The sequence below is a fragment of the Castor canadensis genome, chromosome 15, assembly GCF_047511655.1.
Source record: "Castor canadensis chromosome 15, mCasCan1.hap1v2, whole genome shotgun sequence".
NCBI lineage: Eukaryota > Metazoa > Chordata > Mammalia > Rodentia > Castoridae > Castor > Castor canadensis.
The window spans coordinates 98,692,908-98,707,736 of NC_133400.1; the positions used below are offsets into that span (position 1 = coordinate 98,692,908).

Below are 14,829 nucleotides of genomic sequence, written 5' to 3' on the forward strand. Positions count from 1 at the left end.
GAAGCTGGGTGCAGGCAGGTAATCCCAGCTACTCCACGTAAGGAGGCACGAGGGAGGATTGAGTTCAGGGCTAGCCTGGTCAACAAAGTGAGACCCCATTCAAAATGCAAAACACGATCATGCTAAGAAACTGATTTATTGCAAGATAATTGGCCCTCAATCTGTTGGACTTGGTAGATAAAATCAATTCTTTTGAAGCTGCATAAACTCGAAAATAATTTAAAACGTTTTAAAATTGTATGTCTTTGAAATGGTATAATCCAATTCCTACTTGGGTTATCACAAGATCTTCCCTTATGTAGGAAAAAAATTACTATAGCATAAACTTGAGCAAGGAGGAAAATTATTTTATTGGACTTAAAGTATCCATTATATTCTGGCTTTCTTCTGTATTAACAGTGGTGACTATAGATCAAGTGGGGGCAATGGAATTTTGATTATTACACAGATAAAATGATTTTCTTAAAAGTTCCCAATTTACTGCCAGGTATTTCTGTCCTTGACAAAGGTGAAATAAAAATGACAAAAGAATCATAAATTAGCACCAGGTCAAAATTAATTTAATTAGACAAAAAAACTATTTAAGCATTATTTATACATAAATACTTCAATTTCTGCCTACATAGCCAGCATTACATTTTAAAAATCAATCATGCTTTAAAAAAAAACCTAAGAGTTTGCTGGGTGCCAGTAGCTTACATCTCTAATCCTAGCTACTCAAGAGGATCATGGTTCAAAGCCAGCCCAGGCAAATAGTTCTCAAGACCCTATCTCAGAAAATACCCAACACAAAACAGGGCTGGTGGAGTGGCTCAAATGGTAGAGCAAGTGTGAGGGGCTAAGTTTAAGCCCTGGTACCAAAATGAAAAAAAAAAGTAAGAGTTTATAAATATGAAATTCAAATTTCCACACTTTAGCACAAATACCCATGATTTTATGTGATTTCCTTATTGCTATTAAAATGGAAGATTCAGTTATTTTAAAAGTTAGGAAAGACAACACCTAACTTTTCAAGATTTAGATCAAATGCTTGGGTAAGAATTTCTCATCCACATATATGGTGATTAGATCCTATATAGCACACCACAGAACCAATCAAGCACAACAATGTTCCTAAGGGAAACAGTACTTTCTTTTTGGGATGTCAACACTTCTAACACAGGAATCGGTCTATTTTTTTTCCTTTGTCCCCTACCTTGGGCCCATGGTACAAGGGTCTGGGGTTTAGAAATTAAAGAGACAGCTGGGACATGGTTAAGGCACTAAAAAGCTAATTAGCACTGGATGGTAGTCTTTGACTTCTTTTCAGTCTGGTATGCTCTCCGTTAATGCTGTGGTTTTTTTTAATTAGTGACTGAAGATTCCTTTTTCTTTTCAGTTCAGAAGGCATACACGGCCTCCAAGGGGGCAGTGGTGTAGACAGGAAGGGAAAGTGCATGTCCCCTGCTTTTGTACTGGACCTAAGCAAACAGCCCTTTAAAAACCTTCACTTAACCAGTGATGGGGAAATCAAGGCTCAGAGTTTCCCTCCTAAAAACTTGGTATGTTTTCTTCTTTTCCAAATGGAAAGACAATGACATACCCAGATGCTAATCAGTTGGGAGCACAGAAATGTTATCAGGGGAAGAAATATATTCGGACTGCAGTGAATTTCATTAAGTGGAGACTTCTTGGTTAAAAAGCAGAATTTGTGGGGTGAAGAGCAAGGAAAAAAAGGAAGAGGGTAAGAGAAAGGCCCAGAGTGCTGCTTTTACTCAGCCTTTTCAGACTTTAGTAAAGGGATCTCCAAGGACGACACTGGGCCATTACCAGCAGAAGCATTTAGGAAAAAAAAGTTTTGTGGTCATTGAGGCCAGTCAGCTAAAGAAACTGGTCCCAAATAAGTCAATGTTTTGAAACTAGGGTGGATGAACTGGGAACTGCTCACATAGTACAGTTAAAAGTACCCAAATAAAAATTTCTGGAAGCTGTCTTTTTTTAATTGACAAAAGCAAGCAATAGCACATTTGTGGCAGCAGGGCAGAATTGGTCACAATGTCCTGCCACAAGTTTCTGACATTCAATTTGACCTATACAAATGTGGCTTTTTTGTACTTTCAACTTTGTATTCTATGCCCGGAGAGAGTTCTACATTGAAACAATTTCATTATTTTTACCCCTATTTACTCAGTTTTTGGAGACTAACAGCCTGATCTAAATTTGTGGACAGGTGATAGACTGAAAGACAAAAAAAACCAAAGACCAAAAACCAAAACCAACCAAACAAAAAACAACTAAAAAAATTGTAGGACACTATCAGGCTCAATCAAGAATGGCCTAAAGTGATTCATTTTCCTCTTTGAATAACTCACTTAAGTGTTTTACTAAACTCTCTAGCTCAGGGTTCCCACCACATGCCTCAATTTGTTTATAGGCTTTAGACTCAAGTTCTTTAAGAATATTCCGAGTATATTCAAAAGAACCTACATCCTCAAGATAATGGACACAGTACTTTTTAATATCTATGTTCTCCGTTCTCTGACGCAAGATGCTTTGCACCTGGGTGCTTTCGGGCTTTGACCAAATGGCATGAATAGTGGGGAACGAGAACTTCCCCTCTGTTAGGTCTTCACAAAAACTTTTGTTTTCACTATATTCTTTGGACTGTAGGTTAGCATAGTCATCTCTAATTTGGAAAAAGAGCCCAAGTGTGTCAAGCAGTGGCTTTAAGTCTTCTTTGTAATCAGAGAACAACTGCATGAGACCTACTGCTAATCCAAACAGTCCACCTGTCTTCTGCAGCACCATAGCCCTATACTCTTCCTCTGTGGGACAAATGTAGTTATCCCTCCAGTAAATATCTAGGCCTTGTCCTTGATGGAGCTCCAAAAGTTGGCGTGTAAAAAGCTTCACCGCCTCTGGGTGATCGAGGGTTAAGACTTTCTCTAAGCCAAGGAAATACACATAATTAGCGCAATTGATGACACACGGGGTCCCGTAGATGCTGTGTGCCACTGGAAAGCCACGTCGGAGTTTTGAATTGTCTTCAATATCATCAATGAGCAAGCTGGCATTGTGCAACATTTCTGTTGCTTCAATGATAATCTAAAAAAAAAAAAAGCAGAGTTTCACTTTATTTGAATGATTTAAAACAGTTTAATGATTTTAACAGCTATGAAAGTCTCAGGTGTCTTAAGTTTTTACAACTAATAATTATTTACTTCAATACAAAAGAATACATTGCATGAATGTTAAACTGAACAAGGAGCTAGAAGTGTATTTATGTGACATTTATTCATTTACTGGAGATTCAGAATGAGATGAGAATTGCCTAAATAGGGCTGATATAGCCCGGTGGTTTAGTGTTTGCCTCAAACGCATGAGACCCTGAGTTCAATCCCCAGGAACGAACGAACACACGCACGCACGCGCGCACACACACACGAAAAGAATAGACTAAATACCTGTAATTTGTCTTCTGGAACTTTCAGCCAATGATTAAATGCCTGTGAAAGTTTGGTTCTCACTTGTTTACCTGCAATTAAAAAATAAAACCTGACAATAAAACACTATTACTGTATCTTTTCCTTTTGGTGGCACTGGGAGTTGAACTCAAGGGTCTTGTGATTGCTAGGCAGCATGCTACCACTTGAGCCTTAATCTTAACTGTTATCAACAATTTTGGAATGGAATGAGCATTTTTTAGAAAATATGGTCTAAATAAATTTAGAAAATTTATGCCTTTTTTCTGAAAAGGAAGCCAGTATATTTACAGGTCATTAATTAGCATGATCTATTTTACATTTTTAATGAAATGTACTTTACACTACTGAACTACTTCATAAAGTTATCAGCCACTCCTTTATTGTTAAGGTTTTAGAAACTGGCAGTTCTGCTTCTTTCCAATCAAAAGTAAGATTACTGTGATATCCTAAGTTTAATCAAAAGACAATCTCTTGCCAGGCACCAGTGCTCACACCTGTAATCCTAGCTACTCAGAAGGCAGAAATCAGGAGGATAGTGGTTCAAAGCCAGCCCAGGCAAATAGTTCAAGAGAACCTATCTCGAAAAAACCTATCACAAAAATAGGGCTGATGGAGTGGCTCCAGGTGAAGGCCCTGAGTTCAAGCCCCAGAACTGCAAAAACAAAAAGACAATCGCTTTGTTTTGTCTGGGGCCAGCAAATTTTTCAACATTATCTTTTTGAACATGGAAAACTCAAGAGAAGTGTTTTGAATAGTTACCATTAGAAGTCATTTTTATCCCAAACATAAAAGAATGGGAGATAAAAACTACAACCGCTTACTAAAGTATTCTATGAGCTTCAGGCTAAAGCATGTATGATAATATACTAAATTCAGATTAGGGTTCAGGACAACGGTTACATCAAAAGTTCATTTTCAGCCGGCAGATGGCTTATGTCTGCAATCCTAGCTTCTCAGACATCAGGAGGATCTCAGTTTAAAGCCAGACCCCGGCAAGTAGTTCTCAAGACCCTATCTCAAAAAAACCAATCACAAAAAGAAAGAGCTGGCAGGGTGGCTCAAGCAGTAAGAATGCCTGTCTAACAACTATGAGGCCTTGAGTTCAAACCCCAATGCTGCCAAAAAATAAACAAAAGGTAATTTTTTGGTGATGAAAAACTTTTTTTTTTTTTTGCAGTGTGGGGTATCTAATTCAGGCCCTGTCTACCACTTGTTACCTCAGGGAGGGACATCTCTGAGCCCCAAAACACTATTTCCTAAGTTCTATGTTTTCTCTGCACTAGTCACTCAAACAAATGAATATACACACAACTTACATCTCACATCTACAAGGGACAAAGATTTACTGGCTGTCAGATGTGTAGAAACAGAAGACATGTCTTAGGGTTCTAGAAGCAGCACCTTCTGCTTATTCACTCCTCAGGTGTATATGGTCTGGGTGGTAATTACACTGTTCATATTTCTTACCTACTTCCCCACAAAGGTCAGCTTGGGCTATACTTATAATGCACAACCTTGTAAAGTAAACACATTTTATTATTGTTTTTGTGGTACTGGGGCTTGAACTCAGGGTCTTCACCTTGAGCCACTCCACCAGCCCTATCTTTATGATGGGTTTTTTCAAGATAGGTTCTCTTGAACTATTTTGCCCAGGCTGGCCTCTGCCTCCTGAGTAGCTAGGATTACAGTCGTGGGCCAGTGGTGCCCGGCTGAGTAATCACATTTTAAAATAAAAATTTAAAGTAATCACTTAAAATAAGTTTTGAAGATGAAAAACAGTTCACGTGGAGTTGCATTTTTCATTTCACTTCTGAACAGCTACTTTTCAAGTACTGAAGTAATTTTTCTTTTTCTTTTTTTTTCTTGGGCGGGGGTACTGGGAATTGGACTTAGGGTCTCATGCATGGTAGGTATTGAGCTGTATCCCCAACCCCAGAAGTTTTAATATTTTTTTCCCTCTGATCATATTCTAGGGTTTTCAAAGTTTCCAATTTATTTCTAACACTGAGGCTAACCATACAATCCTTCAAAATTAAAAAAAAGTTACTCCTTCACTACTGATTTTCTGTTGCTCTTCTTGCTCCACTCCCAACCTTACCCCCTACCTTCCAGTAAAAAATGTCTGGAACCTTATCCTGGGACAAACAACCAAACAAACAGAAATCATTCTTCACTAATTTCAGAGATTCCTGTATCACTGTCATCATTCTAGTCTTAGATGAGCAAGAATAACTAGTTAATAAGTTATCTGTTACCTGGTAATTGCAGTAAGTACTGATAAGGTTCTAGAAGGATTCTTTGGACTTTTTCTTGAGTCTTCTCCATTATTTTTAAGTTTCAAAGCTGATCTGTCAAAAAAGGAAAAAATATAAATGTGATCTTTTTTTTTTTTTTTTTGGTGGTACTATGGCTTGAACTCAGGGCTGTCACCGTGAGCCACTCCACCAGTCCTTTTCTGTGAAGGGTTTTTTGAGATAGGGTCTCCTGAACTACTTCCCCGGGCTGGCTTCCAAACTTGATCCTCCTGATCTCTGCCTCTTGAGTAGCTAGGATTAGAGGTGTGAGCCACAGCTGCTCGGCTTGGCCTAGAACTCCTAATCCTTCTCCCTTAGCCGCCTGAGCTGGGATCCCAGGTGTGTGCCATCATGTCAGGTAAAAAGCATGTTTTTTATATAGTCTGGTCCCTCTTTTTTCATTTTTTTTATTAGTAGTCTGTTCTTAAGGATTTCTGTGTAACACAATCATAAGAAATCAGAACCCCACCAAAAGAAATCACGCCAGCAATACGGATTTGAAGGCAAACATCCTCTGTAAAGTGTTTCTACGTTTGCCCGGACTAGCAATTAGCTAAGTACATTACAGGGGAAGTAGTTCATAAAATATTTTGAAATAATCCAGGCAGGCGCTGGTGGCTCACACCTGTAATTCTAGCTACTCAGGAGGCAGAGAACAGGAGAATTGGGGTTTGAAGCCAGGCCAGGCAAATAGTCAGGAGACTCTAACTTGGCAAAAAACCCATCACAAAAAAAGGCTGGTGGAGTGGCTCAAGATGAAGGCCTTGAGTTCAAACCCCAGGATGACAGATAGATAGATAGATAGATAGATAAATAAATAAATAAGTCCAAGTTCAAATTTAGTAATTTACAACCTTATTGTTTAATCTCAAACATAAGTTACCTTGTTCTTCAAGGCTGAAAAAAGAAAAGATGCAAAGCAGGAAGAATAATGGTTTAGGTAAAAGACAATTACACAGCAGCAGTACAAAAAGGACCTTTTTTTTTTTTTTTGTGCTGGGGGTCAAACTTAGGGCCTTGCACTTGCAAGCACTCTACCTGTCAGCTACACTTCTCTAGAGAAGCCCTGTACACCTCCCTGTTTGAATGAGAAGCCATCTCTTTTCAAGTAGGTTAAGAGCAAAATTCATGGTATGGTTTACACAGCCCACAAAACACATTTGACTTAAAAAATCAAGACGACCATCTTTGAAGAATTCTCTTCTGAATCAGAAACAAGTACACTCTTGGCACAGAAATCAGAGCCAATCTGCTTAAACTTTCAGCTTTGGTTGATGCTATTTCTCGACTTAAAATACTAGTCATGAGTTTAAAAAGTTTATTCTTTGCAGGAAACTCACAGTTTAAGAATACTCACTAAGAATAAGCCAGTTTCCCTTTTTTCAAAGAATGCTTACATGCACATATTCCTTGGAAAACACAGGAGCCCCAGTTTTGCAGATACTGAAAGTGAATGTCTCGTATCTTAAGAGTCCAGGGGTTCTACACTTCCACACTCTCTGACCTGCCTGCGTCTTTCTCAAAAGACTCCCAGTTAACCACAGCTGGAAATTTCAGCTTTCATGTAGACACACATGTAAAGAGGCAATAAAAATGTATTACATGACGTCTACTAATTTATTTTGAGTGAATAATGACGCGATGCCTCACCGAGACTCAAACTATTCTTCCACTTTCAAGCCTGAGCACCAACAACGGGTTCTTCCCAGCATGGGCTGCGCAGCCTCCTGGGAGCCTCCTGCGAGCCTCCTGCATCCTCACCCCTTTCCTACTCCCTAACTTCTGGGCAGCGATCTCTGCGCGATTCAAACCTGGTACTCTCTTCCCTCCAGTTGAGAATCCTTCCAGGATCACCCATCGCTCACTGCACGGAACAGAAGTCCTTAAAGTCCCTAACAGCGCCCAACGCGTTAGGCCGTCCCTCCTCCGCAGCCTCAGTTCTCCGCAGACGCCTCCTCCCGACACAGGGTCCCCAACCTGCTACTCAGCCCTGCAGCTCCATCCTCGCCCTTCCCTAAGAACCTCTGCTTCCATCCTGCCATCACCCGTTCCACTCACTTGCATATCTTTTTTTTTTTTTCAAACATCTGTGCTGTCTGTCTCAGCAGGCTTCGTTCGGTCCACGAAGTTGGGGACATGCCACTTTTTCCACATGGAAGGGCCTCCTACCGTCTTAAGGATGTGGTCAAGGCAGTGACTCGCACCCGCAAGGTGAAAACTCCACGCAGGTTTTTTTTTTTTTAAGGGAAGGCGCTGGTTTCAGAATTGCTGAACAGACCATCGAGAGGTGCGGCTGGGAAGCGCACAGCGAACCCTTCCACTCAAACTCCGGGAGATGATGGCTCTAAGGGAAGCGGCCTGACGCACGCAGGGTTTAAGCAACTCGGAGGCGGGTTTCCCACCGCGCTCAGCGGAGAGCTTCGAACGCCCACTGCGCGCACAGGTGCCCCCTTGAGCCTGCCCGGCCCCTCTTCCTCCCTGGCGTCCCCGCGCGAGGCTGGCAGTCACCCGGAGCGGGGTCAGCATCCGGGTCCTCTCCCTCCTTTCTTCTTCCCCCTCCCTCGGCCGGCCTCCGCCCCTTTCCCATCCGGGTCCCCCCCGCCGCTACCGCTGCTGCTCACGGTTCCACGATGATCTCACAACTTCACGCCGCCGGTCCCGGAGTAGCAGAACCCAGCATCAACTTCCCACTTTATAGTTCATACCACCGCTCCTCCCGACGACTACATAAATCCCTCCCCCAACTTCACCACAGAACTCTCCGCCCTCCTCAGCCACCAGCGACGCCGCATTACTTGGTACCAGAAAATACGCCATCCCGCTCACACTGCGCAGGCGTCGTTGCCGCCTCCCCGCTGCCTGGGGCCCCGCCCTCTCGCCCTCCCCGCTCCTGGCTCACGCACTCGCGGGGCATTGTGGTTTTTGCAGTTTTCGCGGGCGGGAATTTGCGTATTGGCCCAGGTAGCTGGACTACACTTCCCAGAAAGCTTTGAGGCGTAACTTTCTGTTTCCATAGAACTGGTGGGAAAATGGCGTCGTTGTTTGTATCTTCTGGACCAATAGAAAGGGGGGATAGGCGGGCTCTTGTAAATCTTAGCCAATCCAAGGTCGGCTAAGAGGCCATCCGGGAAAGAGGTAAGGGGAGGGGAAAAGAACCTAGGGGAGGGGAGAAGTAGGCAAGGCGGGGGGTTACAGGGGTGGGGGGAAGCGATGTTTGCCCGTCAGTCGAGTCCGGAGTGAGGAGCTCAGGCGCCGGAGCGGAGGGAGAGTCTCGAGCCCAAGCTTGCTGCCGCCACGGCCACCGCCTGGACCTTTGCCCGGAGGGAGCCGCAGAGGGTCCGTCGCTGCCGTCCTCGGGAGGGCAGGGCGACTGGCGCCCGGACCTCCGTCCGGGAGGGATTTTTCGTCGTCCCCCTCCCCCCGCGAGGGAGCCGAAGCGGCCGCCAAACAAAGGTACCAGTCGCCGCCGCGGGAGGAGGAGGAGCCGGAGCCTCAGCCTCGGCGGCCGCTGGACCCGCCGCCTCCTTCCCCATCTCTCCCCCGGGCCTGCTGGTTTTGGGGGGGAGGAGGAGCGGGGACTCTGGACGTGCGGCGCTCGGACCTCGTCTCCGCGGAAGGTAGGGGCATTTTCCGGGGCGCTCGCGGTCTCGTCGGGGGCGCTCCCGGGCCGGGCCGCGGAGCGGGGCAGATGGCCGCGGGGCTGCTGCGGCGCCCAGATCCAGGGCCTCGGCCTCCCGGGACCCCCGCCCCCCGCGGCGCCGAGCCCGAGCCGCCCTGTTCGCGGCCGCACAGTCGGCGTCGCGGCCTCGGCGGGGCCCCGGCGGGCGGGGGCCCCCGGGGTGCCCGGCCTGGGTCCCGGGCCCCGCTCCCGCGTCGCCTGCTGTCTCAGGCCCGCCCGTCCGCGGGGTGCGCGGCCCGTGGGGGCGGACGGCGGCGCCCGGCGAAAGGCCGAGCCGGACCCCGGGCCGCTCGTGAGTTTCCTCTGCTGACAGAAATGGCGTCATCGCCGGAGACTGGGGAGCCCGTCGGGTCGCGACAATGGGGCCGTGTGGGTGGTGGGTGCGCGGGGATGGCTCGGGCTGCCGCCCCGCACGACGCCTTCCCGGCGGGTGCCTCCCCCGTGCCCGACGGTGCTGACCCGGGGCCTTTTGTTCCCCTCCAGGTGCGGGTGAAGCCGCTGTGGCCGAGGGGATCGCGGCCCCAGAGTCACCATGAAGGTAAGGCTGCTTGCGGCCCCCAGCCTCGGCCCCGGCGGAACTGAGGAAGTCCGGGCCCGGCCGAGGTGGAGGGTGGCCTGCGAGTTTTGCAGAGGAAGGGGCGCGCGGCGGAGTGCCCAGCCTTCCCTGCAGACGGGGTCGGGGCGGGCAGGGAGGCCGCGCACCCCGATGGCCTCCCACCCAGAGCTGTAGGAAGAGCTGCACGAACTCAAGTGCTTCAGAACGAAAACAAAAAGCGGGTCAAGAAACCTGACTCGGAGCCGCACTGTGCTACGGCTCTCTCGGTTACACCCATGAAAGGAAATCTCACGGGGAGTTTTTAGGAGAAAACTCGCTTGATTAGCCACAAAAATCATCTGATTTGCAAGATTTTAAAAGAGGATTTTGGTGGTCTTTACATAATTTGGAGGCAGCACGGGCGCCTTGTATTTCCAGGGACTTACGGTTTATTTTTTCTTTATTGATCGATTGGATCTGCCAGTTGTCATTTGCTCTGCTGCATTGTGTTGGGTGGAAAACTGAAGGCCAGGTTCCTCTTAAGTAAACATGTTCACTGAGGGAAGACAGTGTCTAAGAACAAGTGTCTTCAGTGAAGTTTGTTTGTTGGTGGGAGAAATTATAGCAATGAAAGTATAGGTTGCTTTTTCACTTTAGGGAATATGTAAATGCTGTCTTTTTTTTAAGATGAAACGCCTTAGACATTTGAAATGTCTAGATTTTTCTGGTGGAAGTTAGACACTAGTAGGTATTTTTCATCCATTACAGATTCAAGAAGTGCTTGAGAAGGGTAGAGTGTGCTCACAAGTGCAACAGATAGCATGCTAGAATGTAAATGCCACCTACTTTTGACAGGTTCTTTAAACTATTTCTTAAAAAAATACGTTTCACTTCACAGTCAAGACTTTGCTGTATTCAAAGAAAAATTGTAATGTTTGTGTTGATGGGAGAAAGTGAAAGCTGTGGCTACTTAAAACATTTCTCTACTATACGAAGTAATTTAATCCAACTTTTAAAAGTTTTTTTTGTTGAGTTTGAGGTACCATCAACTGCTTGGAACAGTTTATGTCTGCGAGTTCCTGTTGCGCTTTCACATACGTGAAAACATACCCAGTAGTGTTTCAGAAATAAATCCCTTTTGTCAGTCACAAATGATAGGAAGGACTCCTGTGACCTGTGTGTGTGAAGCAGTGAGAAGTGAACTTACCAGGAAAACCATCTGTCTAACTTGGTGTTCGAGGAGAAGTTCTCTAGAACAGTTTTGGGTTGAATGGTTCATAACAAGTTCAGAAGCTGGGAACATACTTGGGATGCGTGTTGTGCTCTGTTACAGTTCTCACTGTAGTGCCTGACACATACTGGGTTCTCTGGAAATGTTTGTCTGAAACATTCTGTATGAGTTGAAGGTGTTTTAGATTTAAATTTGTTTTCCTTTTATTTCTTTTTAAAAGAACTTGTCTTTAAAAGAAATGAAAGTATGTTGGAAACTTTAGCCTTGAAAATTTCATGGTATTAGGCAAATGCAAATTTTTTTGGTATCATTTGAAAACTTGTGATTTTAAGTGCTCATTATTTCCATTCTTAACTGCCTTTTTAAAAAAAGATACTGGTAGTAATGGTAAAAGGGAAAAGTTGTTGAAACAAATTGCCAACTTTATTACGAACTTTCTGTTGTAAGTCTTAGGGAATCTAGTAATCATTAGCTTTAAAACCTAGTAGGGCTGGAGGCCTGGTTCAAGTGGTAGAGCCCCTTGCCTAGCAAGTGAGCAGAGGCCTGAGTACTGCTCCCCTAAAACTAAAAACAAAGCCTAGCTTATTTGTTACAACTTTATTTCTTATGTGGTAAAGCTAAGAATTTGCTCATGGTTTTTATTTTGCTTCATCCAAAATTGCAATTCAAGCTGGGCATGAGTGGTTCATGCCTATAATCCTAGGTACTTGGGATCCTGAGGATAGCTGTTGGAGGCCATCCTGAGGCAAAAAGTTCTCGAGACTCCATCTCAACCAGTAGCTGGGAGCACTGGTACGTACACATCCTCCCAAGCTACTATGCGGGGGCTGAGATGGGGAAGATCATGGCTCCAGACCAACCTACCCTGGGGCAGATACGTTTGCTGGGACCCCATTTCAACAGGAAAAAAAAACTGGGTGTGGTGACATGCACCTGTCATCCCAGCTGAGCTGAGAAGCATAAAATAGGCTCATAGTCCTGGTTGACCTGGGCAAAAAGCAAGACCCACAGAACAAGAGCAAAAAGGGCTTGAGGTGTGGCTCAAGCAGTAGAGTGCCTGCCCTTGCCAAGGCAAAGCCATACCTCCCAAAACAAAAGAAAATTGCAATTCAAAGCGTATTTAGTGTTCAGCTGGGTGTGGTGGCACCTGCCAGTAAATCCCAGCACTCAGGAGGCTGAGACTGAGTCACAAATTTGAGGCCAGCCTTCTTGAAACAAACAAAAAAGCATTTAGTGTTGGTTATATTGGGCTTAACTTTTCTTTCTTTCTTCTTTTTTTATTTTGGTGTGTTCAACTTCCATATTACAATTAGAATTGATTTATAGAGGATTTATGCCATTTATTTTATCTTATCAATTTTCTACTTTGAAGCAAGCTTTTAAGTTTAAATTGTTTATTCTGTTGATGACAGAAGCACTTTAAAAGTAGTATTAAGTGGCAGTGTATTGAGGTAATTGAAAGTTAGAGTATCTTACAATACTTTTTGGTTGTTGCCTTAAAATCCCCAAATAAAGAGAAATGTATGTCATTTTGTTACATGTTTAGCACCAGTTTTCCTTTAGTACACAAAAATTTATTTAAATAAGGACCCATACTGACTAATCTTCTCTATCTTGTGATATTTTTGCAGTGTTTTTGAGAAGTGTGACTATCGTCACACAAAAGCAATTTGTACTTTATTGTAGCACATGGTGTTGGTGTTCTGCTGGATTTTTGCTATACTTTTCAGCATCAGTGATCCCATTATTGGGAAATGGCAGAATATTAAAGTTTATAAATCTAAGATTCATGTTTTCTAACTAAAACCTTTTGCTTTTTATGTTCTACATGTTATTTAGCATCTCAGTGCAGAAATATTTGAGTGATATATTAGAGTGTTTAGGAGATGTGTGATTGAGATGGTTGTACATACAGTCTGGGTAGGTTGGCTTTTTCATATGTTCTGTTGTCTCTTCAATAATCATTTGCTTAGACCTTGTAAAAATACTGAATTTATTACAGTTGCCTTTTAAAAAATGTTTTGTATGCATACACATTCTCTTCCTCTCCTTTCCCTCTATTTTTTTTGCCTTGCCATTCTTTCATAAATTGTTCATTTAACCACCTCTACCATGTGTTAATGGGGAATGAAGGTGAAATAAGCTATCTCACTTGTTCTCAAGGAATTGGCAATTTAGTAGAAGATAGAAAAGTAAATAAAAACTTAGCGTGTGTTGCATAATAAGAGTATTTATTCTGGATTGCAGGTGTGGCTCAAGCCTGCTTTGCCAGTATCTGCTTTACAAGGGTGAAGCCCTGAGTTCAATTCCCAGTCCCACAAAAAAGAAAGGAAAAAGAATATTTATTCCAACATGTAGTAATTGTGATAAGTGCTATGGGAGGACATCTACCTAGAGCAACAGAAAGTTTTCTGGTGAAGCTGACATCCATGCTGAGTGTTAAAGCTTTTGCTAGGCAAAGAAGGAGAGAAAGTGTTTCCAATACAGGAGGAACAGCACGTTGAACAGTGAAGAACAAAGCAAGGTGATATATCTGGAAACTGTAAGTAGTTTGCTGTGGTTGAGTTAGCTTAAAGGATGATGCATGTAGGGCAGTTATGGGAGATGAAGTAGAATTAAGTGTTCCTTTTTTTTTTTTTTTTTTCCTTTTTTTGTGGTGGTGAGGATTGAACCCAGGGCCTCACACATGCTAGGGAAGCATTTGACCACTGAGTTACACCATCAGCCCCAAGTCAATCAAGCTTTCTTTTTCTTTTCTTTTTTTTGATGGTATTGGCATTTAGGCAGGCAATGCCTTACCCTTTGAGCTGTATGCCCAGTCCCCCCACATTTTTTTAAAAGCTACATGCAACCATTGAAGGTTTTTAAGAACCAGCAAAGATGTTGGATTTTCATTGCAGAAAGGTTACTTTGGTAATGATTGTAGTGAATATCCCAAAAGGGAGATCTGAAGGGAATACCTGGCGATTCCAGGTGAAGAGTCCAAGAGAGAAGTAAATGAGACACTGAACTGATACAGTGAGTACAGGAGAGGGGTAGATGAGATCTTTAGGAATTAGAATTCAAGACCTAGTAAACTCATCCTGGGATAGGAGGAAGACAGGGAATTAAATAGACGTTACTGTCATTTCAGACATGTTGTAGTAAAGATGAATAGGGTTTTGAGTATTTAAAGGGATGTGTAGGAGGTCCATATCCAAGTAGACATCCTAATTAAGATGCCAGATTAAGAGAGCAGGTGGATGAAGTCAGACTTGGATAATCTAATGTGAATGTTAGCCTCATACCTCACGGTCAAAAGGATTTAGGAACCCAAATATGGTGAATGTAGTTTATGTTACAAATTTCCGCTCCCCCCCCCCACTGGAGTTTGAACTCAGCCTACACCGTGAGCCACTCCACCAGCCTTTTTTTGTGATGGGTTTTTTTTTTCCGAGATAGGATCTCTGGAACTATTTGTCCTGGCTGGCTTTGAACCACTATCCTCCTGATCTCTGTCTCCTGAGTAGCTAGGATTATGGGAGTGAGCCACCAGCGCCGGGCTGTGGGCTTTTTGATGAACAAGTACTTTGCAAAATAATGACTTGTTTTCTGCCAAGTTGCTGGTCCTTTGCTTATTATAATTA

General features: G+C 43.8%; 2 protein-coding genes across 10 annotated transcripts in view; one reads left to right on the top strand and one right to left on the bottom strand.

The window, feature by feature from the left end:
• Positions 1 to 538: 538 nt before the first annotated feature.
• Positions 539 to 8,618, bottom strand: Ggps1 (geranylgeranyl diphosphate synthase 1). 5 transcript variants are annotated; one of them, XM_074056835.1, is made up of 4 exons: positions 8,561 to 8,618; positions 5,720 to 5,812; positions 3,444 to 3,514; positions 539 to 3,084 (listed from the first exon to the last, which is right to left on the bottom strand). In XM_074056835.1, the coding sequence occupies exons 2-4, from the start codon at positions 5,787 to 5,789 to the stop codon at positions 2,317 to 2,319; spliced, it is 909 nt and encodes a 302-aa protein (XP_073912936.1). In that variant the 5' UTR covers positions 5,790 to 5,812; positions 8,561 to 8,618; the 3' UTR covers positions 539 to 2,316. The 5 variants fall into 5 exon arrangements, with proteins under 5 accessions (XP_073912936.1, XP_073912937.1, XP_020028943.1 ...); XM_074056836.1 differs by having other exon boundaries at positions 8,554 to 8,576; XM_020173354.2 differs by lacking the exon at positions 8,561 to 8,618 and adding an exon at positions 8,380 to 8,547.
• A 338-nt stretch (positions 8,619 to 8,956) lies between these two features.
• The window catches only part of Arid4b (AT-rich interaction domain 4B), a 121,124-nt gene continuing 115,251 nt past the window's right edge, over positions 8,957 to 14,829 (top strand). For 4 of the 5 annotated variants that reach the window (XM_020173358.2, XM_074056837.1, XM_020173361.2 and 1 more), the window contains exons 1-2: positions 8,957 to 9,375; positions 9,921 to 9,975. In XM_020173358.2, coding sequence (XP_020028947.1) covers positions 9,970 to 9,975 — 6 coding nt within the window. In that variant the 5' untranslated portion in view covers positions 8,957 to 9,375; positions 9,921 to 9,969. The remainder of the gene's footprint in view (positions 9,376 to 9,920; positions 9,976 to 14,829) is intronic. The other variant, XM_020173359.2, reaches the window with a different exon arrangement.

Excerpts from the sequence above, each read along its gene's own strand:
- Ggps1 (XM_074056835.1), bottom strand. The coding sequence starts at position 5,789 with ATGGAGAAGACTCAAGAAAAAGTCCAAAGAATCCTTCTAGAACCTTAT. Across the intron at positions 3,515-5,719 it reads GTACTTACTGCAATTACCAG|GTAAACAAGTGAGAACCAAA; the intron begins GTAACAGATAAC and ends TTTTAATTGCAG. Across the intron at positions 3,085-3,443 it reads TTCCAGAAGACAAATTACAG|ATTATCATTGAAGCAACAGA; the intron begins GTATTTAGTCTA and ends TTTTTTTTTTAG.